General features: G+C 36.6%; 1 protein-coding gene across 7 annotated transcripts in view; it reads left to right on the top strand.

Annotated features, from left to right (window-relative positions):
• The window catches only part of pbrm1 (polybromo 1), a 107,777-nt gene that overhangs the window by 50,237 nt on the left and 31,371 nt on the right, over positions 1-26,169 (top strand). For 4 of the 7 annotated variants that reach the window (XM_073072706.1, XM_073072707.1, XM_073072702.1 and 1 more), the window contains 8 exons: positions 4,084-4,225; positions 4,317-4,414; positions 10,369-10,714; positions 14,651-14,753; positions 17,686-18,328; positions 21,848-22,068; positions 22,710-22,901; positions 25,616-25,773. In XM_073072706.1, the coding sequence (XP_072928807.1) occupies positions 4,084-4,225; positions 4,317-4,414; positions 10,369-10,714; positions 14,651-14,753; positions 17,686-18,328; positions 21,848-22,068; positions 22,710-22,901; positions 25,616-25,773 (1,903 nt within the window). The remainder of the gene's footprint in view (positions 1-4,083; positions 4,226-4,316; positions 4,415-10,368; positions 10,715-14,650; positions 14,754-17,685; positions 18,329-21,847; positions 22,069-22,709; positions 22,902-25,615; positions 25,774-26,169) is intronic. The other 3 variants (XM_073072708.1, XM_073072705.1, XM_073072703.1) reach the window with 2 other exon arrangements.

The raw sequence follows: 26,169 nt of genomic DNA, 5'->3' as shown, positions 1-26,169 counted from the left end.
AGCTGTATCCGTAAATTTAATAGAAAGTTTTAATGGAGCATGGTCAGAGATAGCTATAATATCATAATTACAACCAATTACCGATGGAATAAAACAAGAGTCAATAAAAAAAAATCAATTCTCGAATAGGAATGATAAACATGTGAGAAAAAAGAAAACTCTTTGTCGTTAGGATGCCGAAATCTCCAAATATCAAAAACTCCATTATCAGTCAAAAAGGAGTTAATACAAGTGGCCGACTTATTGGGTAAAGTCTGAATAGATATAGATTTGTCCATCAAAGGATTTAAACAACAATTAAAGTCACCACCCATTATTAACTTATATTCATTTAGTAAAGAAGTAAATAAGGACTTAAAAAAATCAGGACAATCCACATTTGGAGCATAAACATTAACCATAGCAACCTTTTTATTACAGAGTAAACCCGTAATTAACAAAAATCTACCGTTCGGATCCGAAAGGATATCATGTTGAACAAATGCAATAGAGGAGTCAATAAAAATTGAAACTCCCTTAACTTTGGCATTCGAATTCGAATGATACTGTTGATCCCGCCAAGACCTAAAAAAGCGATATTTGTCCTCCTTCCTCACATGAGTTTCTTGTACAAAAATGATATGAGCATTAAGTCTTTGGAATACTTTGAAAATCTTCTTTCGTTTAATCGGATGGTTTAAACCATTAGTATTCCAAGACACAAAATTAATGGTTTGAGCCATGCTTCTAAAGTCAACCCTTTGGTATAGAAAGGGTTAACCAAATTATAAACTCATGCACCCGGAAGAGGAACAAAAATAAAGAGTGGACCCGGAAGTGACGACATCGTAGACATATTTGTAGTTCAAAAACAGCCCAAATGAAAAAACTAAAACAAACTGGTAAAAGAAAAATAAAATTAGAAAACAGACCATCCCCCACCCCCACAAGAAAAAGAAAAAAAGCCAAAATATGGCTAGAAAAAGGAAAAAATGAGACTAATTGTACCCCCATATCAGCGGAAGACCACTCCGTATTTAAAGGATATATATTAAAAAAAAAACACCCCAACTTTAAAAATTATAATCACAATACTAAAATCCACGCTTCTTAATATACTTAGTTGTAAAAAAAATATAATCACTAAAAGTTTATAAATCGGGTTATAACCCAAACAAATCAAGAAATATTTAAACTATGATAAGCGATACATTATAGGAAGAAGACGAAAAAAGAAAAAATAATGCCATCTTAAACAAAACCAAGAATATTTTTCCAAAAAACCACCATCTTAATAATAAAAAAAATTTCCCTTCGAAAGGTTAAAAATATACCTTCAAGGGAACAAAAATAATAGTCAAAAATATAGTATAATGGTTAAAGTGTATAAAACACATGAAACAAAGTTAATAATATTATCCATTTTCCTGAAATAAACCATATGGTATGTAAAGAGTTAACCAAGTTGCATAGGAAACTTATGAACCAGGAACCAGGAAGAGGAAAAAAAGTTTAAAGAGGAACCGGAAGTTACGACAATACAGACATTTTTGTAGTTTCAAGGCAGCCCAAATGAAAAATACTGAACTAAAAGAAGACCCTCCTCCCCTCCCCCAAAGCCACGAAACCTGGCCAATAGGCAGCCAGGAGACTATCTAAGAACCACCCAAACCCCATCTCTCTTAATGGCAAGTCCATAAATTTTAAAGAAAAAAAACACCACCCATAGCCAAAACATTACGAAAGAATGCCAAACACAAGCTAAGTGAAAAATCAACCTTTTGTAGACCATTTTAAAAAAACAAGGTCTTAAAATAGGAAGAGAACTTTAATATAAAACAGACATAATCCAAAACATCAGCCCAAGGACAAGACTCCATGAACTTAAAATGTCCGAATCTATAAGCTGATTATTAACTAATAAACCTGGTACATACAAACATAAAGAAACGGAAAATTGATTAAACATCCGAGCTCAAAGAATGTTCTTTGAGAAATTGTTTTGCGTCGTCCACTGATTTAAACCATTTAAACGATTTATCGGGTAAGACCACTCTTAAGCAAGTGGGGTACAGCAAAGCCGGTTGAAGGTTCCTTTGATATAATTCCGACATCACCACTTTAAAACGCAATCTTTCTTGCATTACCTCGGGACAATAATCAACCAAACAAAACTTAAGATTTTGATGTTCAATCATTTCTTTGTGACAAGTGATTCAAATTAAGTGCTCCTTAGTATTCACATAGTGAAATCGAAGAATTACTTGACGTGGTTTTAAGTCTCGATGATTTTCACTTTAATAACCTATGTACACGATGGAGTACCAGAGGAGAAGTAAACACCTCCGAACCAAAAACTTCCATTAAGAATTGAGAGAAAAATTCAGTAAGGTCCTTGCTCTCGACGTCTTCACTGAGTTCTATTATTCGCAAATTCTTTCTGTGATTGGGACTCTCCAAATCAATAATCTTGGCTTCATAGTGCTCCAGTGTACGAGTAGTCGAATTTAATTTCTTTTCAAAAGAATTCATTCTGGAATCTCTCTGTTTTCCAGCTTCAGTAAGCTCGGAAATTTGCTGCTGTTGTTTTTCACTCTTTTTCAAGTGCTCTCAGTTTACTTTTGTTCTCCTTAAGCATTACTTCCAGTGTAGTGAATCTTTTGTCAAGTTTTTCATCCAATAACTTTGAAATAGCTTGTAAAGTAAGTTCAGACTGTGTAGGCTGATCTTCTTTCTTCCTGTTTCCATTACCGGTTTCCTTGCCTTCGGCTAATGCCTTTCTTGCTCTGGAAGCCATTTCCGTCGATTAAACTTCAGAATTCAAACCTATGAGGATGTTAAAGACACTTTGATATATATAATAAAAGGGTGATTAGGAAATTGAAAAAATGACCAGAGCAGAGCCAAAAATGTGACCTACTCCATCTAGTGCCACCAAAAGAGTCCAGGTGATTCTGACAGGAAATGATAAAATAGGGGGGGTGGAGGTGTTATCAGCCTTGCTGCTTGAGGAAAGTAACTGTTTTTGAGTCTGGTGGTCTTGGTGAGGATGCTACATAGCCTAATGGAAATTCCTGGACTTGTGGTTTAGCTTGTATATTCTGGTTATGTTCAAATATTAAATAGAATTGACATATTTTTGTACAGGGAATTTATATTCTGGGTTTATATTTTCTGCATATTACCCTTGTGTTATGTCTGTTACTCACATTTGGTAAAGGCTTTCTCTGTTCTTATTGTTAATTAAATTAATACATGAACTGTTCTACTCATAATGTTTACAATTGAAAAAGATATTGTTGTTTTGTTATGTGAATCCGTAAATATGTTATGGAGGGCGTGAAGTGTCATCAATATAGCCAATTCCGTGTATTATCTTATTTTCCTTTGAAAATCTTAAGTAGATTTTAAAATATTTTCATAAACAAGAGAATATCTGCAGATACTGGAAATTCAAGTAACACAAAATACTGGAGGAACTCAGCAGGCCAGGCAGCATCTATGGAAAAGAGTACAGTTGACGTTTCGGGCCAAAACCCTTCAGCGGGACTCTCGATTTAAAATCTTTTGTTCTTTTTTTAAACCAAGGCCTCAATTTCAATCATTCCCTAGTAGACACCAGTATATTCCATTGTCACTTACCAAAATATTATATTTTCAGTCTACTGCTTGACATTTAGCTCCCAAAGGAAAATGGGAAAAAAATATCAGCCCAATTTTTGGTAAACATCATTCTTCAGTTGCCTACCAAGATGTCTAGGTCAGTAGCTGAAAATAACATATCGTTTTGCATGATTTCCCCCAGTTGCATACCTGATCAAGAATTATTTTTTAATTTTAGATGAAAACCTGTGAGTTCAAACACATCCATCTATGTGTAATATGCATTTTGATAGTTTACGTTAGACAGATATTGTTTATATTATTAAAAACATCTGATTGTTTTTACATTATAAATTTTAAGTTAAATATGTTAACAAGACTTTGTATTAATGATCTCGAAAATCAAAATTTCTTGGATAACTTTAATAAATACAATGTATGTTATAATGAGCAAATGTTCATTAATAGTAAATATTTTGTTGGATATTCTTCTCAACATAGGCAAAAATTGAAGAACAATGAATTTGAGAACCTGGACCAACTGGAGTCTGACATGAATCTAATGTTTGAAAATGCCAAGCGTTATAACATTCCTAATTCTGCAATCTTCAAACGTGTGTTGAAGCTGCAACAAATCATGCAGGTATAAATATAGCAAAGTAGTATGTTTTAATATTTATGTGTTCCGAATAAATTGATTTGAGCTTCTTTACTCCTGAGATGTAATCTTACAGGCGAAGAAGAAGGAGCTGGCTAGGAGAGAGTATACAGATGATGGTGACAGTATGGTATCTTCTGTAACATCTGATACAGGCAGTGGCAAGAGAAAAAGGTAAGATTAAAAATTTTGCAGCATTAAACTGCTTAAAATAGAATATATATCCAAATTATGTATTAATTGAGAAGCATTAAATATTCATAATCATATTTTAAAACTGCATTGCATGATTTCATATAAACTTATTAAATGTAAAATTGTTTAAATACATGGGGGAAATTATTTAACTGTAATATAACAGTTGAACTATATTCAAAAGAATTGTAAATAAATGTATTTGTTATTTTATGTCTATGATTGCATGAAAGGGCTTGGGATTTGTATATTGTATTTCCTGACTTGTCATTGGAGTCCAGTAATTTCATGGTTACCAAATCTGGATATTTTAAACGTTGATGGTTACAACAAATCTACAGATTGGTAAATAGTTATTAGAATAAGATTCAGCAATGTTTTCTCTTATTTCAGTAAGTTGTTTACTATTGTTGAGAGCATTTTTATTAATGTTCAGCTGTATAAATCAGAAATAGAATTTACAGTGTTACATGTGATTTCTGTGACCACATTTCCAAATAAAAGGAAAATACTGCTAACACTAGGCTAAGTTATTGTGCACCACTTATTTTGCTGGAACATGTGTATTTTAGAATGTAAATAATGGTGTATTTAGAGAAGATAATTCTCCTTACACAGTGAAGTAAGTGGATGAAGGTAAATTAATGATTAGTGACATTTTAAGCAGATATACACTTTAGTCCATCTATTCCACAGCATTCCTTTAGGGGAAATTTCTAAAAAATATATTTGGTTACATTTATTGATGGCTCTGATTTGCCAAAATCTTTAGAGATGTAATAATAAAGGACAGTCATCTTTGAATGATGTTTAAGTTGGAGCAGTGAACAGTGAAATTCTTATGTTAATAATCATTGTAGTGTTAATTTGGTAATATGGATCAATGTCTCCTTCTTTCCTTGAATGATAGATTGTAAATTCTGATTTTTAGCATCGTATCTCTAGTTTTAGCATATATTAGCACAGGCTGTTATGTGAAATTAGCTCCAAAATTTTCTTCAGTCCTGAAAAGTGTTCATTGTTGTTGAAGGCACAGAACTAAAAATTCATTTGTGCACTGCCAAATGAGGCATGGTGTCAAATGGTTGAAAGTTCTCATAGATCCCAAGTGAAGCAATTTTAGGCATTTTTCAGGGTGTCTTGGCATTGTTGCCTTGTGTCCTTATTTTTAGGTATGTAATGTTCACTGCTGTTTTTCTAAAGTGAGCTTTGCTCAGTGGATGACACAGAAGTGCAATGCCATGATTTTGGTGGTGACATTTTTCAATTACATTGCTCTGTAAGAGAAAAGCTGTTGACTTTCAATGGAGCCAGCTTTTACTACTGCTAATTGTCCAGAAGTAATACTACATAGAGGACTAGTCACACTCAACCTACCAGTAAGACTGCTGCACACCAGTGTGCAATGTACTCTGTACATTGCTCACTAACCCATCCTTACCTCTTAAGCCAGTTTGCTGGAAACAAAACAAACAGATAGTGGGCATTTGTCATGATCCACCACTTCTATCCAGATATATAATGAATCTACAACAAGCTGCTCCCAGGAACTGCAGACACCCAAGGAAGTCATGTCGCAGGATGCATACCAGGGGTTGTCACCCATAATATTACCATCCATGGTTTATAGGGAATCAGGATTTTATTTGCACTTCTTAGAGGAACGTTGTTTTGACAGGCTGTGCTTCCACATGTTCCTCTAATATTTAGAACCACTCACTCGGGTACCTGGCTTCTCTGCAGCCTGAAGTCATCTTCTCTGCACCTTCACTATCAAGTACCTGACCTAAGGATTATTCCTGGCTGCATTACATATTGCACATCTCATTGTTTGCAGATCACAGCTGTTCAGCATCTTGTGTCCTTCCTACACTTTACTACCACAACAGTTTCTTTAACAGTTTTTTGATAAGCAGAAATCAAACTTTGTACTGCATAATATATGGTGGCATCCACAGTTCTTTAGGGTAGAGAATTATGAAGAATCTCTGACATTTAGATGAAATATTTTGTCTGTGCTCAGTATGGAATAGCTGGACCTTTGGTTTGAAAATGTGGTTCCAAATTCTAGATTCCTCAACCAGGACAAACTCCACCTCTTGTGTCTTTCCTGACAAATGTAAGGATGGTTTCAGTGAGATCATTGTTTGTCCCTTTGAATCAGGAATTCCTAACTTTTTTTTTAATGCTGTAAGCCCTGTCCATGGACCCCAGGTTTGGAATCCCTGCTCTAAACTCTAGAGGGTACAAGTCCAGTCTGCTTAATCTTTTCTCATAAAGCCCTCATCCAGGAATCAATCTGGTGAACCTTTGTGGCACTCCCTCTATTGTATGTATCCTATCTCATTTGGGGAGATGAGACATATCTCAATTGTAATCTTTCCAGGGACTTCTGTAAGTACAGTCTGACCATAAAAGCGATATATCACTTGCCTTCCTAATTGTTTTTTACTGAGCTATGTACAAAAACACTCAGGTCCTTTCAAACTCTCAATATTTTTTAAAAAAAGAACAGATTTATTTCCTCCAAAGCTGTTTAATCTGAAGCACTTTTTCACATTGTCCCGCTTGGTGGTGCAATAATATTGGCGCCAGACTCCAGAGCAAAGGTTCCTGAGTTCGAATCCAAGTTGGGTTGAGCGTCGGTCAACTTGGCCTCGTTTTTAAAAAAAACAGGAATAGTTTGCTATGGAAACACCGCCATGACGGTGCCCTGATAACTCCACTGCCAATTTAAGGGCTATTCTTCTTTCTACTTCTGTCTATCAAAGTGACCTCACTTAGCCTAACCTTTGAAGTTTCTCTACCTCCTCACAACCCAAAGTGTCAATCAGATTTGTGTCGTCAGCCAATTTCGACAACACATTAGTCTCCCTCCACCCTCACCACTCCCAACCCATTAGCTTTGATTGTTTAAACAGTTTGGTCTAATTCAAATCTCTGAGGCACCTCACTGGTCACTAGCATCTAGTCTGCCTGTGGCTAATTTATCCCTGCTTTCTGTTAACTAGTCTTCATACAATGCCAGTTACTCCACTATTCTTTTTCAAATGTCACAATCTGTTCCTCTTGGTTACATAAGTATGTGCTAATCGTCAAGCCTGGTGTTTATGTCCTTGGAATATTTACATATTCGTCAGATAAAAGTGTATAATGGTAATTTGGTGCCAAACTGGAGCTCCATTTACCATCAAGTGCCATGATCCTTGTACAGTTGATTATCAGTTCAACAGTGGGAGGCACCTCTCCCACTTTTGCTCAAGTAGCACTTTCAAAAAGGATTGCAATTACTTGGAGCTTAATTGTTATTTGATTTTTGAGCTAAAATAGAAGTGATTTTGCAAGTTTTTCAAAACTGCTAAAATTTGCAAGAAGTGATATATACCATTTGTAGTCTTTGTTTTAACTTTAATTTTTGATTAAGCAGTTACTCCCAGTCTTGGATGCAATTTTAGGCATTCCCTTGGAATGTAGCATCTCCAGATGAGACACACGAGACAAGTTATTTGATAGTAGGTAGAGACTCTCAGCAAGAGGCCATATCCATACAGGTTGTAAGTTTCCTACATGAACTATAGTAAAGGATCTATAAGTATTCCTCATTGAAGTATGATGTCAGTTGCTGGTACAACTCTCAACTTCTCCAGTGAAGTTACTGATGCGGATGACATGAAGCTGGGCAGCGGTGTTAGCTGTGAGGAGGATGCTAAGAGGATGTAGGGTGACTTGGATAGGTTAGGTGAGTGGGCAAATTCATGGCAGATGCAATTTAATGTGGATAAATGTGAGGTTATCCACTTTGGTTGCAAGAACAGGGAAACAGATTATTATCTGAATGGTGGCCAATTAGGAAAAGGTGGAGATGCAACGAGACCTGGGTGTCATTGTACACCAGTCATTGAAGGTGGGCATGCAGGTACAGCAGGCGGTGAAAAAGGCAAATGGTATGTTGGCATTCATAGCAAAAGGATTTGAGTACAGGAGCAGGGAGGTTCTACTGCAGTTGTACAAGGCCTTGGTGAGACCGCACCTAGAATATTGTGTGCAGTTTTGATCCCCTAATCTGAGGAAAGACATTCTTGCCATAGAGGGAGTACAGAGAAGGTTCACCAGATTGATTCCTGGGATGGCAGGACTTTCATATGAAGAAAGACTGGATCGACTAGGCTTATACTCACTGGAATTTAGAAGACTGAGGGGGGATCTTATTGAAACATATAAAATCCTAAAGGGATTGGACAGGCTAGATGCAGGAAGATTGTTTCTGATGTTGGGGAAGTCCAGAACGAGGGGTCACAGTTTAAGGATAAAGGGGAAGCCTTTTAGGACCGAGATGAGGAAAAACTTCTTCACACAGAGAGTGGTGAATCTGTGGAATTCTCTGCCACAGGAAACAGTTGAGGCTGGTTCATTGGCTATATTTAAGAGGAGGTTAGATATGGCCCTTGTGGCTAAAGGGATCAGGGGCTATGGAGAGAAAGCAAGTACAGGGTTCTGAGTTGGATGATCAGCCATGATCATACTGAATGGCGGTGCAGGCTCAAAGGGCCGAATGGCCTACTCCTGCACCTATTTTCTATGTTTCTATGTTACTCTATCTATTACTCTTTTCCCTTTTGAGGACATGGAAAGCTTGTATGGCTTCCTGAAGACTTGAAACTTTCCATGATGCAAAGAGTACCTTGAAAAACCAAATGATGACAACTGATAAACTAAAACTGGGTTTTGCCAGCAAAGCACAGGGTTATATCATCATAGATTAATAGCTGACAGAGCCTGCTATCTATGAGTTGCAGTTGCAGGGTTTGTTGTAGTACTAAGTGTGTAAAGATAGAATATATGAACTTTTAATAGAATTTCTATTGTTACTTGGTGAATGGTTGTGATGTGGTTTTATTTCCAGTGATTTGAGCCTAATTATGCATTTGGTAGAATGTTGCTTTAAGGATGTCACTGACCTTGACATCCCATGTGAGGACAAATAAATTTATCATGGAATTGCATTCAGATCTATGAATATAAATCAGCACTGATCACAGGAGCTTTTTCTTCCACTAACTTAAATATCTGTCTTGATACACTGGTACTCTGCTGAAATATGGTGTTCCTCTTCCTCCTGCTTTGGAAAACCAAGAATCATGCTTTCTCTTATTTTGTGCCACTGCTAAATATTTCAAATGCCATTTTAGATTCATCTTGCACCTTATTAAAGATGAGCTTTACTGCTGCTATTCGCTCACAAAATTGTGTTCTTGCTTATTCATTAAATATTATTTTCTGCACTGCCTGTATTGATTGAATAGGGTTAGACTACTGCTGCATTCACAAATTATCAAAAGTATTCACAAACCATTAAAAGATATTTAAACTACCAAAAGTATATAATAAAATTAATGTAAAAACTGAAGCACTTAAATATTTATGGGTTGATAAAAATTTTAAATGAATTATGTGAACTTGGCTCTCTCAGTCTAATCTCACATGGGTTCAGAGTGTAGATTAGCTATTTTTAATTATAGAAAATTTAAGTTACCTTCCCCATTACTTCCCCGCTATGGTTTTAAAGAAAGTGTTGAATATCCCTATGCTATTTTACACACACATTAACTTTCACAAGGAGAATAGATAATGTGATTGATTAAATTCACCTTTCTGGCTCTAATAGCAAATGGTAGAACTGTGCTGATGAATTAATTCTGTGCTCTGTCAATATGTATAGATTTCTGATTATTTATGAATAATTTTTAGAGATTATGTTGATCGCAATGATAATTGCCTACATTTATTGTAATTTTCAAAATAAATGTTGGGCAGTAAACAAGTTGTGTAATCATGCTTAAACATTTATATTAGTACAAAATAGTAAACTTGCATGCAGTGAATATATTGGTTTTGCATTTTATTCCTTTTTATTTTATTGTTTTTCTCTGAAGACTAATAATTAAGTACACACACAGATCTTTAAATTCCAGCAATAAGAAGCTAGAAAAGATTGGAAAGAAAACTGAAACTCATTTAAAGCACAGACTGAAAGTACTATACAATACAATTGTCGAGTCTCATGATCCAACAACAGGACGAAGATATTGCGATCTATTTTTGATTAAGCCTTCAAAAAAGGATTATCCAGATTATTATAAAGTCATCTTGGAGCCTATTGACCTGAAGATATTGGAGCATAATATACGTAATGAAAAATATACAAGTGAGGAAGCATTTGTAGATGACCTGAAGTTAATGTTTCGAAATGCAAGGCACTACAATGAAGAAGGTTCACAGGTATGTAAATTAAGTATGGTAAGATACAGTATACCTAAGTCATAAATACATAATTCTTTATAATTTCAAGAAGTAACAGTTTAACATTTTATATTCACCTTCAACTGGGATTCCTGAATGTGTTATTTCCCTCGATGCGGAGAAAGCATTTGATCGTATAGAGTGGAACTACCTTTTTGCAGTTTTAGAAAAATTTGACTTTGGTCAAAGTTTTATCTCTTGGATCAAATTGCTGTATCTGTGTCCTACTGCCTCTGTTTTGACTAATTTTCAGAAATCCCAGTTACCGTAGATTCCGGATTATAAGCCGCTACTTTTTTCCCACATTTTGAACAGCTTTGAACTCTGCGGTCTTTAATCCAGAGCGGCTAATACATGGTTTTTTTTCATGCCGCCTCGTAAACATTTTGCCTCGTAACAGTAGACCAATAAAATTGATGAGTAGTTCACAGAGGTCCAATGAAATTGTACGATAAATCAAGCGCACTTTCACAATTAAATTATTGTAAATCAGTCATTTGTACTCACCCTCATCAACATGGAAAACACTCGAAGAAAAGCAAGACCCGAGCGCATCAGACCTGATTAGACCCGATCGCGTTACGCGAGCGCGTCAGACCCGAGCGCATTAGACCCGATCGCGTTACGCGAGCGCGTCAGACCCGAGCGCATCAGACCCGATTAGACCCGATCGCGTTACGCGAGCGCGTCAGACCTGAGCACGTCAGACCCGAGCGCATCAGACCCGATTAGACCCGAGCGCGTCAGACCCGAGCGAAAACGCTGCTTTTAAGTTAAAGGCGATCAATAACTTTTCCTGGTAGGCTGCAGTATATATATTTTTACCAGTCGCTAGGAGATATTGGAATGTTGTTCGTGCTGTTCAGTAAAAAAGTATATGCAACGTAATTTGTGTTACCGATACGTATGTATATTTAAAAGTAGCGGTGCGGCCTAAAATCCGGTGCGGCCTTTACAATTAAAAAATTGATTTTATTTCTAAAATTAGAGCCAGCGGCTTTTAATCAGGTGCGCTCTGTAGTCCGGAATCTACGGTATTTAACCTCAAACGTGGCACCCGTCAGGGATGCCCTTTAAGTCCCTTTCTCTTTGATTTGGCTATAGAACCTCTGGCGATAGCATTCCGAAGCTGTCCTGAATTGACCAGGATTTGGAGGGGGGGTGTTGAGCATAAAGTTTCTCTTTATGCTGATGATTTATTACTTTTTCTTTCAAATCCGTCCACATCCTTATGTCCAATGTTCTCACTTCTTGATCAGTTTAGCCAGTTTTCTGGCTATAAACTTAATTTACATAAGAGTGAACTTTTCCCAATTAATAAAGAAGCACAAGAATTAGCATTTCATGACCTCCCTTTTAAAGTAGTTCATAATCAATTTACTTATCTTGGGATTACAGTTACAAGGAAGTTTAAAGATCTTTTTCGTGAAAATTTTGCCAATCTTTTATATACTACAAAACAGAGTCTGTCACAATGGTCACCTCTATCTATGTCCTTGGTAGGTCGTATTAATGTTGTTAAAATGTATGTTCTCCCTAAATTTTTATATTTATTTCAATCAATCCCAATTTTTATTCCTAAAACTTTTTTTGATTCCTTAGACTCTATTATTTTGTCATATCTGTGGAAGAATAAGCGTTCCAGAATTAATAAAGTTTATCTTCAAAAATCTAAAAAAGAGGGTGGCATGGCCTTACCTACCTTTCGTTTATATTATTGGGCAGCTAACATACGCTGTGCTACCTTTTGGTCTTTTTTCCATAGCCAACCCGAGTGCCCTAGCTGGGTGGCAATGGAATTGAGTTCCACTAAAGATTTATCTATTTCTGCACTTCTTGGCTCTGTACTCCCTAATAGTTTGTCTAGACTAATTGTTAATCCTCTTGTTAGACACACTTTGCGAATATGGGCTCAGTTTAGGAAATTTTATGGTTTCTATGGTTTTTCTCTTTCTAGTCCTATCTTACATAATCACCTTTTTTTTTCCCTACTATGTATGATTCAACATTCCATGATTGGTATAGGAAGGGCATTAGACATTTTGAAGATCTTCTTATCGATAATTGCTTCGCACCTTTTCAACAGCTCTCTGCTAAATTCAATCTGCCTGATGCCCATTTTTTTAGAATTCTCCAAATTAGACACTTTATTAATCCTTTAATTCCTAACTTCCCTGAAATGCCCAAGAAAAATGTTATGGATTTATTTCTTTCTATTAATCCACTGGGTAAAGGCTTAATATCATTTATTTGTGATAAATTAGCATTCTTACGGCGTGCCCCTGTGGATAAAATTAGAATGGCTTGGGAGCATGATTTAACTATCTCTTTATCTGATGAGATTTGGGACTCGATTCTCAAATCGGTTAATTCAACCTCTCTTTGTGCTCGCCATTGCCTTTTACAGTTTATGATTGTTCATAGAGCCCATATGTCTAAATCTAAATTATCTCGATTTTACCCTAATATTAGTCCTCTTTGTGATAAATGCAAAAGGGGCGAGGCTTCTCTTATTCATACGTACTGGTCCTGTCCTAGCTTAGAGAAATTTTGGAAAGATGTCTTCATAACTTTATCCTATATTCTGAATCACCACTTAGAACCTAACCCTTTAATTGCTCTGTTTGGTTTTTTGGGTGAGACAGATATACGTTTGAGTTCGACTAAATGTCGAATATTATCTTTTGCTTCTCTCCTGGCTAGACGTTTAATCCTCCTTAAATGGAGGGATGTTGCCCCGCCCACGCATGCTCAATGGCTTAACGATATTATGTCCTGCTTAGACCTTGGAAAAAATTCAATATTCAGTTCTTAATTTGGATATAAAGTTCCATAAGGTCTGGGGACCTTTTATTGAGTACTTTCATAACCTTCCTCTTAATTAAGGTTTTTTTTTCGGTCCCTTTCAGCTCTTTTTTTTGGTAGTAGGCATTATTATCTTCTGTTTTCAAGTGTATTTACAGTTTTGGGGGTTTGAATGTCCTGATTTATATTCTCTATATTGTGTTGTGGTTGGTCTGGAGTTTTTTTTTGTTGTGGGGCTTGGGGAGGATACTAACTTTACATGACTTCAATTTGGGTGCTTTCTCAATTATCTTTTTTGTATTATATTATTATTGTATGTTTATTTTTGCACTGTATTAATTTTCTTCATTTTGGTTTGGGGTTTTTTCTTATCTGTAGTGTTGTAGAAAATGCATAAAAAAAACAATAAAATAAAATAAAAAAGTAACAGTATTCCAAGGAACCTGACTATAGATTTTCAGCAGTAAAATACTGAAGTTGTTTTGTATGGCATTCACACTTCTAATTGAAGTGTGGCCTGGAAGGGGCAGATGCGAGTCTGTCCATTCAGGAGCCAAGGTTGGATCGACCTTCATTTGGCATCTCAGGAGGAATACCGGAGTGAGATTTATTTACTAAATGAAAAGCAAACTGCATTATTCTGTTATCTTCTGCATTCTGCTGTGTTACAAATTCACATTGGTCTTTATTTTTATAAAGAAAGTCTGACCTTAACCTGAGATTTCTGTGAAAGGTAACATTCTCCTGAGCAGAGTTAAATCCTGATTACTTTATAAACTGTTTATTGATCTGTATCAGTAGTGTTTCTTGTAATCAATTGCTAAAGTATCTGTCTGCTTGGTTTAACAATGTATTTTGTAGCCTGTAATAAGTTAGGAGCAAGAAGCAGTAACTTTTTGGGAAGTTACTAATTGGGAATGACGTTAAATAAGCTAATATTTAGATCAGTATGAATGGCAAAAATTGAAATTGACAAATTTTGATGTTGATACTCTAATCTTCCATATGTGGAAAATACTTATGCTGCACTAGCGTACTGAATCACCAGACAACATCTTGTTATGGTTTCAGTAGTACTGTTTTAATGAAAATTGTTGTATTACTGAACAGGTATACAATGATGCCAATATACTGGAGAAAATTCTAAAAGATAAACGAAAAGAATTAGGTCCTTTACCTGATGATGAAACAGCTTCACCTAAACTGAAACTGAGTAAGTGATCAACAATTATTTTACTTGCTGTTTTGGTTAGCTTTCATTTGAAAATATATTTGTGGACATGAAAATATATATTTCCTTACAACCAAGTATGAGGCCTTTTGACTCAAGTCTGCGCTGACTCTCAGAATAACCCATTCCCCAATAACCCATTCTTCATTCTTGCTCCATCCCCACGCCTTCATTTTTCAACCAGCCACTTATTTGCAGTCGCCAATTAAGCTAACAATCAGCACATCTTTGGGAGGAAATTTGAGTATCTGAAAAAAATCCAACTAGTCATATAGAAAACATGCAAACTCCGCACAGACAAGGATGTGATTGCACTGGATAGATTTTGTCAGAAATGGAGGATTTTAGTTTAAGGGGAAAGATTGATAGACTAGGTTTGTTTTCCTTTGAGTGAAAGAATGATTACCTGGTAGAAGCATGTAAGGTTGAGGGGCCAAGATACTCAAAATCTTTATTCTATGGTATGGATTGTGAAGAACTTGGTTTAAGTGGCAGCTGAGGAGGTCTTAGACACACAAGGCAAGATCTCCCGGTGGCTATCCATTTCAATTTGACTTCCTGTTCCTGTTCTGACGTGTCTGTCGATGGCCGCCTCCACTGGTACGATGAGGCCAAATTCAGGTTGGAGGAACAATACTTCGTATTCTATCTGGGTAGCCTCCAACCTGATGGCATGAACATCGATTTCTCTAATTTTCAATAATTTCTTCACTCTCCCTCCTCTGTTTTTCCATTCTCCATTCTAGTTACCCTCTCACCCCTTCATACCTGCCTATCACATTCCTTTGGTTCCCCTTCTTCAGCCCTTTACCTCTTCTACCTATCTCTACCTAATTTCTTACTCTAATCCCTCTCCTCCATGCACCTACCTTCTGCACCTGGTTCATCTGCTATTTTATACTTCTTCCCCTCCTCACTTTCTTTTTCTGGCTTTTGTCCCCCTTCCTTTCCAATCCTGGTGAAGATTCTTGGTCCGAAACATTAACTGTTTATTTCACTCCATAGATACAGCCTGACCTGCTGAATTCTGCCAGCATTTTGTGTGTGTTGCTGAAATAGACTCATTTGTTTTTAAATCCACAGTAATCTTTTTCATTATTCCAGAACTGATTTCCTCTCAATTATGAGATTACTTAGGAAGATGATGTATTATTGTCTCGATGTAAAGAGGGTAACTGTTCGTTGGTAGATGATGGTATGGACAACAAAATGATGCAACCTGAAATAACCTGTGATGTAGAACTTGATAGCCACCGTAGCTTTTCTTGTGTGCTTTGAGCTGAAATTAAATCAAAAATCCTCAGTAGACAAAAATACCTCTTGAAGACTTCCACCATCATTGGTACAAATCTCTTGTTTGAGACACAAGAGACTGCAGATGCTGGACTGTGGAGCAAAAAGCAAATTGCTAGAGGAATTCAGTGGTCAAATAGCATCTGTCAAGGAAAATGGATAGTGATGTTTTGGGCCAAGACCCTTCATTAGATGCTTTGGTGCTTCTCAGTGCTTTTTGTTTCCTGTATGGGATGAGGAAGAACTGGTTTTCTTAAAACCAATTTTGAAAAGAAGCCATATTCAAACACAATCAGTATTTAATAGAATGAATATTTGTCTTATTCAAGGAAGTGTAATGTGTGTCACGATCAATGCACACCTCAATGCATCCACTTTTTATCTGAACTTTCTCTGTAGGATGTCCACTAGTCATTTCTCATGTACAATATTTGTTAAGGATTTTCTGGTTCCATGTTCTTCTAACAGTGATGAAGATTTATTGCAAAATATTGGTTATTAGCATGTTCAGCAGAAGATTAAAATGATGTGTAGTTTGCTTGACGTAGAAATGTAAGCCACACATTGTGTTATATTTTTCTATACAGAGGAAAACCTGTTTCCTTTTAAATAATACCAAGTATCATTATCTGCCTAAACATTGATGCTACTTGTGACAGACAAGGTGGATGCCAAAAGTCATTTTTGTATTTGACAGCTCAAAATACACACATAGTGATTCATAGTGGCACACTTGAGCTGCTATCTCATTACCAAATTTCAGTCCTGAACTGCAGTGCTGTTTGTGTAGAGTTGCATGACCATGTGGGTTTCCTCAGAGTTCTCTGATTGCCTGTAACATTCCTAAGCACATGGATTGGTCAGTTATTTGACCATTGTAAATTGCCCCAGGTGTGCAAGTGCCTGGTAGAATATGTAGGGAGTTGAAAGGAATGTGCAGAGAAAATAGTATAAAACAGACTGATGCAGCAGGGTTACTTAATGGCTCAGCCAGACTGTGTGACTGTGTCCACTATGAGTAAGAGGAAGAAAAAAGAAAATTCTGAACTCCCTATAAATTGGTTGGCTTAATTTCCATCTACATAGTTTCTGCTTTAGGGTGGATTTTGCCCTTTTAACTAGACACAAATAGTCCTGAGGCAATGATTCAAAGTGCTTATTCCTGGTATCCCAGCTAGCATTAGAAAAGTAAGATAGTAAATTTATGTCATTATCCCATTGGTACTGTGGATGTTACCTTTATACAAGGAGACTGTTTGGTTTCTTACATTTCAACAAGTATCTACAGTTCAGAAGGAGTTCATGAAGTGCATTTTACAAATACAGATTTTTCTAATATCCGTATATTTAAGTAAACAATGCTGCTAAAAGGTGACGTAAGCAAAATGTAAAAATCTGCAGCCTCAGAAATTGTAGAAGAAATATGATGACGGTGATTAAAATTGAAATCCTTCCTCTAAAGTCCTGCTCTTTGAGAAAGAAGTATGTTTTTCAGAAATAGCCATATTTTCCTTAATTACTGCAAATAGTTGTCAGGTTTTTATTGGAAATTGTTCAAAGAACTTCTTTGAATTGGAAGGTTATTCTATGTAAATGAGCATCTCTTAACTTTCATTTTCAGGCAGGAAGAGTGGTATTTCCCCCAAAAAATCCAAATACTTGACCCCATTGCAGCAAAAATTAAATGAGTTATATGAAGCAGTCAAAAACTACACAGACACCAGGGGTCGAAGACTGAGTGCCATCTTTCTCAGACTACCTACTCGATCAGAACTCCCAGATTACTACTTAACAATTAAAAAGCCAATCGACATGGAAAAAGTCAAAAGTCACATGATGGCGAATAAGTATCAGGATGTTGACTCATTCGTTGATGAATTTGTGTTGATGTTTAACAATGCTTGCACTTACAATGAACCAGAATCCCTTATTTATAAAGATGCTCTAGTCCTTCACAAAGTTCTTCTAGAAACCAAAAAGGAATTGGACGGAGAAGATGATGCACACATTCCCAATGTAAGGTTACTTATACAGGAGTTGATACACAACCTGTTTGTCTCCGTCCTTAGCCACCAGGATGATGAAGGGCGTTGTTATAGTGACTCTTTAGCAGAGATTCCATCCACTGATCCAAGCACTCCTAACAAACCACCATTGACTTTTGAAATTATTAGAAAAAACATTGAAACTAATCGATATAGAAGACTCGATGTTTTCCAGGAGCACATGTTTGAAGTACTAGAAAGAGCAAGACGGCTAAACAGGTGAGTACATAGAAAGCATAAACCTTCCTCTATCGTCAGGTCAACTCTTTACTAATACTAATCGTTTCCTGATCAATACTATTGGTATCTGTGTCGTTTGATACTGTTCCTAAAGAATGCATATGTAGAAATGAGTTTCAAGCAAAAGTATAGAGCCAGTTTTTCTCGTCCTAATAATAAATATTAAATCTATCTAAAAATAAGTAATAGCTAAAAGATTAGTATTTTCTTTTGTTGTTAAGAATACTAGTTCAAGCAAAAGTGTCACTTTTGGATATCACCAGTAATATGTGTAGTAAATCCATAGTATTCAGTTGCAATGAAGTGCATCCATTTCCACACTAATTCATTTTCCCCACAGCTGACATTCTTCTGATTTCTGTAAATAATACATTTTAGTTGTGTGTTAGTTTTCGTACTTGCACTCCAGTTCAAAGATTAAGATCCCCTCCATTGGTTGGGATCAATCATACATATTGCATCCTAATTGTCTAAGTGATGCGCAAGCCAAGGCAGTACAATATGGCTCCCCCTCTCCACTCAGTTGATGAATCCAAAGGAATGGCAGAGACTGATACAGTTTGACACCAACAGTGTCTCAAGAGTTGCAAGTCAGCATTGAACTGTCATAGGAAATCCAGCTCTGGATTTTTCCTTCTGCATTTATTCCTGAAGCCTTCCCCATGAGTTGGTATAGCCACAAAGCAGCGGAGGTTTGAGATCAGAGTTTTCCTTCTAGAAGAGCTGCCAACCATGGCTGATGAGCCTCATCTGCCCGATGCAACTGGTTTTAAGGTACCAGTAATCCATCTTTGCCCCTTCTTTCAGTAGAAACAGTTCTGCCAGGCTTAGTAGATATGCCGCAACATGAAGGCCAGGAATGGATTTTGTTGTCAGTGGGTACTCCAGATAGTCGCCATTGGGAGCATTTAAAAGATAGAAGGAGCTTATTCACACAACCCTTCCCCCCCCCCCCCCCAATCAGCTATGACAACCTAAAATGTTCAAAGATTAACTTCATACATTGCTTAACAAATTTGAAATTGAGTTCAATAATTGCTACTTGATTAGAAAAAAGACTGATAAAATTCCACTTGTTTACTCTTGGCCAATACTATATCATTTTAGAACTGCCCACACATACAATTTTAATCAGGATAGAGGCACAAGATGGCAGCATTATGTACTACGTGAGAGGGCGTTAATATAGCCGGGGCAACATCATCATGTCTTTGTCCACATAACAATTATTGTCCAACTTGTCCGATTCTAAATAGTTTTACATTGTAAACTGAATGTGTTCAAGAAAATGGAATGAGAAAATCTATACATTCAAGGCCAATAACAAAAGAAATACTTCAGTTTTACAAATACAAGATAGACTTAATTTTAATCCATCAAGTTTTTGTTGGCTCTCAAGAAATATTATCTTATTTCCCTGTAACATTTTCTCTTGTACATACCCATTAGCACCCCTCCTCCCATTACGTGGAATAATATACAGTAGCTAATGAACATAACACAAGATAAATCAGAGCATTTTGAGATGTGGCAGGAACCAGACATGGAGAAATACACTCAGTTATAGAACAAGCATAAATTCAACTTAGGCTAGCACCAAAGGTCAGGATTGAAGCCAGGTTACTGAGTTTTGAGACAGCAGGCTGTGCTGCCTACTTGTGATAATAGGCTCAGCATCCTCTGATGAGGACTGAAGAAATGGCTATTGATCAGAGTGGCCTTTGCCAAATATATAACTTTGAAGAGCATAGTGGAGGAATAATTTGTTTTATTTAGCCACATAGAACAGGAGCATCCAGCTTCACTTGTTGATCATTCTGAATTATCAGTCTTTGCAAAGCCAACAGCACATTTTTCATCTAAACTGGGTCTCTGGCTAAGCATGGAAATCATCAAACAGTACTTGCAATTCTAAATTCTGGTACTGTCTTTGTGAAAGTTGTATATTCTGTCTGTTGCTGTGTGGATTTCTCCTGACTTCTGTGTCCTGCCACGCACCAAAGATTTGCTGTTTGCATCACATGTTGTGAACATTGGTTAAGAATAGGTTCAAGCATGCCTTTAGTATCTCCAGCCCACTCCCCACCAACCGTACAGTTGCAAGAAAAGTTTGTGAACCCTTTGCAATTACCTGGCTTTCTGCATTAATTACTCATAAAGTGTGGTCGGAGCTTCATCTAAGTCACAAAAATAGACAAACACAGTCTGTCTAAACTAATAACACACAAACAGTTGTACTTCTTGGCAATACTGAATACACATTTAAACAATCACAGTCTAGGTTCAAAAAAGTATGTGAACCCCTGGCAAAATGCTTTCTACAAAAGCTATTTAGTGTCAGGTGTTCCAATCAATGAATGCTGAAGGAAGTGAAAATGAACTTGAGGGTAACAGCAGAAGACCTGCAGACATCTCTAGAACTTGCTAAGGTCTCTGTACATGTGTCCACAATAAGAAAAACGCTGAACAAGAATGGTGTTTATGGAAGGAAACCATTGCTCTCCAAAGAAAATCATTGCTGTACATCTCAAGTTTGCAAAAGACCACCTGGATGTTCCACAACGCTTTTGGGACCATGTTCTATGGACAGATAAAACAAAACTTTTTGGCACAGTATTATGTTTGGAGGAAAAGGGGCACTGTACACCTACACCAAAACCTCACCCCAGCTGTGAAGCATGGTGGAAGGTGCATCATGGTGTGGGACTGCTTTGCTGCCTCACGGCCTGGACAGCTTGCAATCATTGAGGGAACAACAAATTCAAAGTTGTTTCAAGACATTTTACAGGAGAATGTCAGGGTAGTGATCTGTCACCTGAAGCTTATGGAAGTTGGATGACACAACAAGACAATGATCCGAAACATGAGTAAATCAACAACAAAATGTTTTAAATAAAATAGAAAATTCATGTTTTGGAATGGCCAAGTCAGAGTGCAGAACTTAATACAATTGAGATGCTGTTGCATGACCTGAAGAGGACTGTTAATGCAAGGTATCCCAGAAATATTGATGAACTGAAACAGTTATGTATGGGGGAATGGTCTAATATTCATCCTTGTCATTATGCAAGTCTGATCAGCAGCTACAGGAATCATTTAGTGGAGGTTATTGCTGCTAAAGGAGGTTCTAACTGTTATTTAAATATGAGGTTTCACATATTTTTGCCAGTCTGGACTATGAATAATTAAACAATGTATTCAGTAAAGACATGAAAAGTACAGTTGTTTGCGTGTTATTAGTTAAGGCTCATTGTGTTTGTCTATTATTGTGACTTAGATGAAAATCAGACTATATTTTATGAGTAATTAATGCAAAACAGCTAATTGCAAAGGGTTCACAGATTATTTTCTTGCAACTGTAGATACTATGTGGGCTCAAATGTGGAGGTAGTTGGAATGCACAGGATATACAGGCCTTGGAACAGTACTGTTACATATTATTACCCTTAGGAAAAATAGCACAAATAATACTAACATTTATTTCTGTGGCCTACTTAGAACTGATTCAGAAATCTATGAAGATGCAGTGGAACTTCAGCATTTTTTCATTAAGATACGTGATGAGTTATGCAAAAATGGAGAGATTCTGCTTTCACCAGCTCTCAGCTATACTCTGAAACATTTGCAGCATGATTTGGAAAAAGAAAAGAAGGAAAAACTACCAAAAGAAATGGAGGAAGATAAGCAGAAGAGAGAAGAGGAGAAGAAAGAGTTATCAGGTAGGTTTAACTGGGATTTTTGCAATGTTTTTCAACAGGTTTTAGTAGTTTTCCACTTTATTGCTGTTATTTTAGGGAACAAAAAAGTATCTGGATAGTCAATAGCACTTCTGGGATCTCAATCTCCTGTATCCAGTCTTCCCTGAAACTACCTTTTTATAAAATCAACAACTCTCGGAGAAATTAAGCCTTCATCCATGTGAATTTATATTAGAACAGTTCCTGAGAGGAAAGGACATAGAAAATGTTAGTTGGGAAAAAGTGTTTGGTCTAAAAAATTTTAACCTTAGTTCTTGGAATTTCCTATGAATGAGGTGGTTAATTTATTTTCCCATGTTCTCATTTACCTTCAGTCCTGAAAATGACCTTTGGGTTTGTTTCATGCTGTTTGCCTTCCATTGTGCTGCCGGTTCTTCATATATGTAACTGTGTCCGCAAGTTTGGATATGACATGGTTCAGCTGTTCATTAAACAATTAAGCCACTAAGACAGATCAAAAATAAACTTACGAGTTAAATCTAAACCAAATCATGTCTTGTGGAAACACTTATAATTTTAGTATAGTTGTAAAATGTATTTGTAAGGAATCTTACATTTTTTATATAGTTGTTTCAATCACAATGTATAATTCTTCTAAATAGAATCTGAGAAGAATATGAATGATGATCAAGCAGGAAGCCATGGAACATATGGAATCCAGCGTACTTATAGCCAAGACTGCAGCTTTAAAGACAACATGTACCACGTTGGAGATTATGTTTATGTTGAGCCAGCTGAGCCAAACCTACTCCCCCACATTGTCTGCATTGAGAGACTTTGGGAAGATGACACTGGTAACTGGTTCCATTTGATTTTTAATTTTGGATTATAGAATTAAGATAGTGTTTTGAAAAATTGAATGGTAGCTGGTTCATTTAAAGAGAATCTATTTTTTGAATTTGTATATTAGTTCTGTTTAAAGTAATAACAACAGGTCATTATATTCTTGTGTATAGTCCCAGATTTTGCTCCAGCAGCAAAACTATACCACTCACTACTAATGCTGAGGATTGACGCCCATAATTGGAACATATCGTGTGTGACAGTATGTTGATTGTGTGGATTTCTTCATTCTCGACACTAATTTCATTCTAGCATCAGCAAAGTTGGATTTTTCATATCTAGCAACAGCATCAACCATGCTATGCTGCCAGGTAGACTGAAAAAATCTGAAAAACAGAAAAGCTGATTTAAAAAAAAATAAACATTTTGGAGATTGTAGTTGAATTTTGGACATGCAGACGTGTCAGGTGCCTGGGCCTGACTACGACAGGATCAGGATTCAGCACAAAAATGTGACTGAGATTATGAACTGGAAGCTGAAGTGTAGGTAGCCAAGCACAGAAAAGAAGTAGGTGTAAAGAATGTACAGTATGGAGAACAGGGCAGAAAAATTGTGTTTTGAGGGGCCAGAGGTAGTGTGAGTGAAGTGATGGGAACCAATGTGCAAGGGCACTGTATCTCAATCCACACCTACGTACGTGTGTGTGTACACACGTGTTTGTTTCCGTAAGAGAGAGCAGGTGCTTATATATATGTGGTACAATATGTATGAATATGTTGTTTGTTAATTTAGTGGTTAAAGTAGCTTGTTCATTATAAGTTTTTTTTGCAAAGTCACCCTGTGCGAAAAGTGAAGAAGAATATTGTCCTGGATGGTTAACTCTATTTTTATTTGCATTGATTCATTCCCATTTCTAGATTACTATAGAAAATCTGCCCCTTTAAGGTTTAGAGCTGACACTTGAGTGCCTGAAATAGAGTCAAAGAGTAATACAAGACAGAAGAGGAACTATTGGCATAACTCATCCACATTAATCAAGTTGCAAGAGCTGGTCCTATTTGCCACTGTTCTGCCCATTCCACTTTTAAACCAGAGTAATAGGAAGTGCCTTGTTCCAGGTGTTAATTCATCTAATGTCTTTTAAACAGTTAATTTACCGTAGATTCCGGACTACAGAGCGCACCTGATTAAAAGCCGCTGGCTCTAATTTTAGAAATAAAATCAATTTTTTACTTGTACAGGCCGCACCGGATTTTCGGCCGCAGGTGTCCCACGTTGTAATATGAGATATTTACACAGAAAGATATTACACGTGAGGATTTTTTAACTTTTAATTAAATCCATATGGTAACATAAACAAATACATATTGCAAATGCTTTTTTTCGAACCGTGCCTGTAACGCGGCTACTTTTAAATATACGTTACGTATACTTTTTTACTGAACAACATTCCAATATCTCCTAACGACTGGTAAAAAATATATATACTGCAGCCTACCAGGAAAAGTTATTGATCGCCTTTAACTTAAAAGCAGCGTTTTGGCTCCGCCGCTCGCGTAATGTGCTCGCCCCCGCCGTCCCGTTTATCGCAAACTGGTATCCCACAAGACGCGGCGAAACCGGGTGTGACGTCATAGCATCCCGCAATGTAGTACAGAAAACAAATATAGTTAAAACTCTTCTAACTTTAACTAGAAATTACTAACAAATGAATTACTAAGCGAAAATATTATAAACTAAATAACTGCCATAAAGGCAGCACAATGCTTTTCTTCGAGTGTTTTCCATGTTGATGAGGGTGAGTACAAATGACTGATTTACAATAATTTAATTGTGAAAGTGCGCTTGATTTATCGTACAATTTCATTGGGCCTCTGTGAACTACTCATCAATTTTATTGGTCTACTGTTACGAGGCAAAATGTTTTTGGCGGCATGAAAAAAATAATGCATTAGCCGCACCGTATTAAAAGCCGCAGAGTTCAAAGTTGTTCAAAATGTGGGAAAAAAGTAGCGGCTTAAAATCCGGAATCTACGGTAACAGGAAAGTAAATGATAGTTATACCATTGGTTTTGAAAATGCTCTTGAACACTTCACCTCATTCATAATTACTTTCAGGCAATCTATGCAATTACATACAATGGATGAACTACACTCTGAGGAGAATACCATGTACATTTACCAGATCGGTATCTTTGTGGAAAAATTAATTATGACCTAATTGTTTGACATTGTGCCATGAGTAACCTGATGACAATACATTGTACGATAACACAGAAAGTGGTGGAAATACTCAGTAAGTCAGGCAACACCCACGACAGAGAAACAGAATTCCCATTTCAGGCCGATGACCTTTCATCAGAACCCAGAAAATTTAGAAGTGAAAAGGAAAATAGAGCAGATGAAATGTCTGTGTTAGGGAGGGACCTAGCGAGATACAATGACACAGTGATGGTGCCTGCTGACAGAGGGTCATTCGTCATCTTCAGTTACCTGAGTAAATCTGAATTGCAACTTTTTCCTTCCTAACTCAGGTATTCTAAGACAGCCTACTACTGAGATACAGATTTAATATCGTCCAGTGTTAGTAGTAGGCATATATTCTGTTAATATTTTTGGATTATACATAATGATTATAAATTGCTATTAAAGTCAGTTTTGTTGTTTTTAATCACTTGACGTTTATACCAAAAGTGTTAAATATGCACTCAATATATTTTGTAGGTGAGAAGTGGCTGTATGGTTGCTGGTTTTATCGGCCAAATGAAACTTTCCACTTAGCTACACGAAAATTTCTTGAGAAAGAAGTTTTCAAAAGTGATTACTATAATAAGGTTCTAGTCAGCAAAATCCTAGGCAAATGTGTAGTGATGTTTGTAAAGGTGAGTATGGTTTTTAATTTCTCCGTAATAACTAACTGGAAGTTATCGTAAAACATATTGACCAATGTTTTAAAATATGTTATTTGATCTCACTGTTGCAAAGTTGGTGAATATTACAACTTCACTGCAAAAGATTTTGTGTATCTCTAATACTGCAGTTGCAAAACGTTCCCAGGCAGTGTCAGCTCACAACAGGTAGCTTGATGCAAATGGGCATTGGGGAAATCCTCATACAGCTAAGAGAACTACACTTTTCAGAAGAGAGGAAAATACACTTTACTTCCTGCCCAACTCCTTTACGATTTCATTCTCCTGTTCATTTGACTTCTGTAAATATTAATTTATTTTAAAATCCTGCGATCAGCCAAATGGACTATTAACCCAATGGTCATTGCT

Source organism: Hemitrygon akajei, chromosome 19 (genome assembly GCF_048418815.1).
Source record: "Hemitrygon akajei chromosome 19, sHemAka1.3, whole genome shotgun sequence".
Lineage (NCBI taxonomy): Eukaryota > Metazoa > Chordata > Chondrichthyes > Myliobatiformes > Dasyatidae > Hemitrygon > Hemitrygon akajei.
This window is presented reverse-complemented; position numbering and strand designations above follow the sequence as displayed.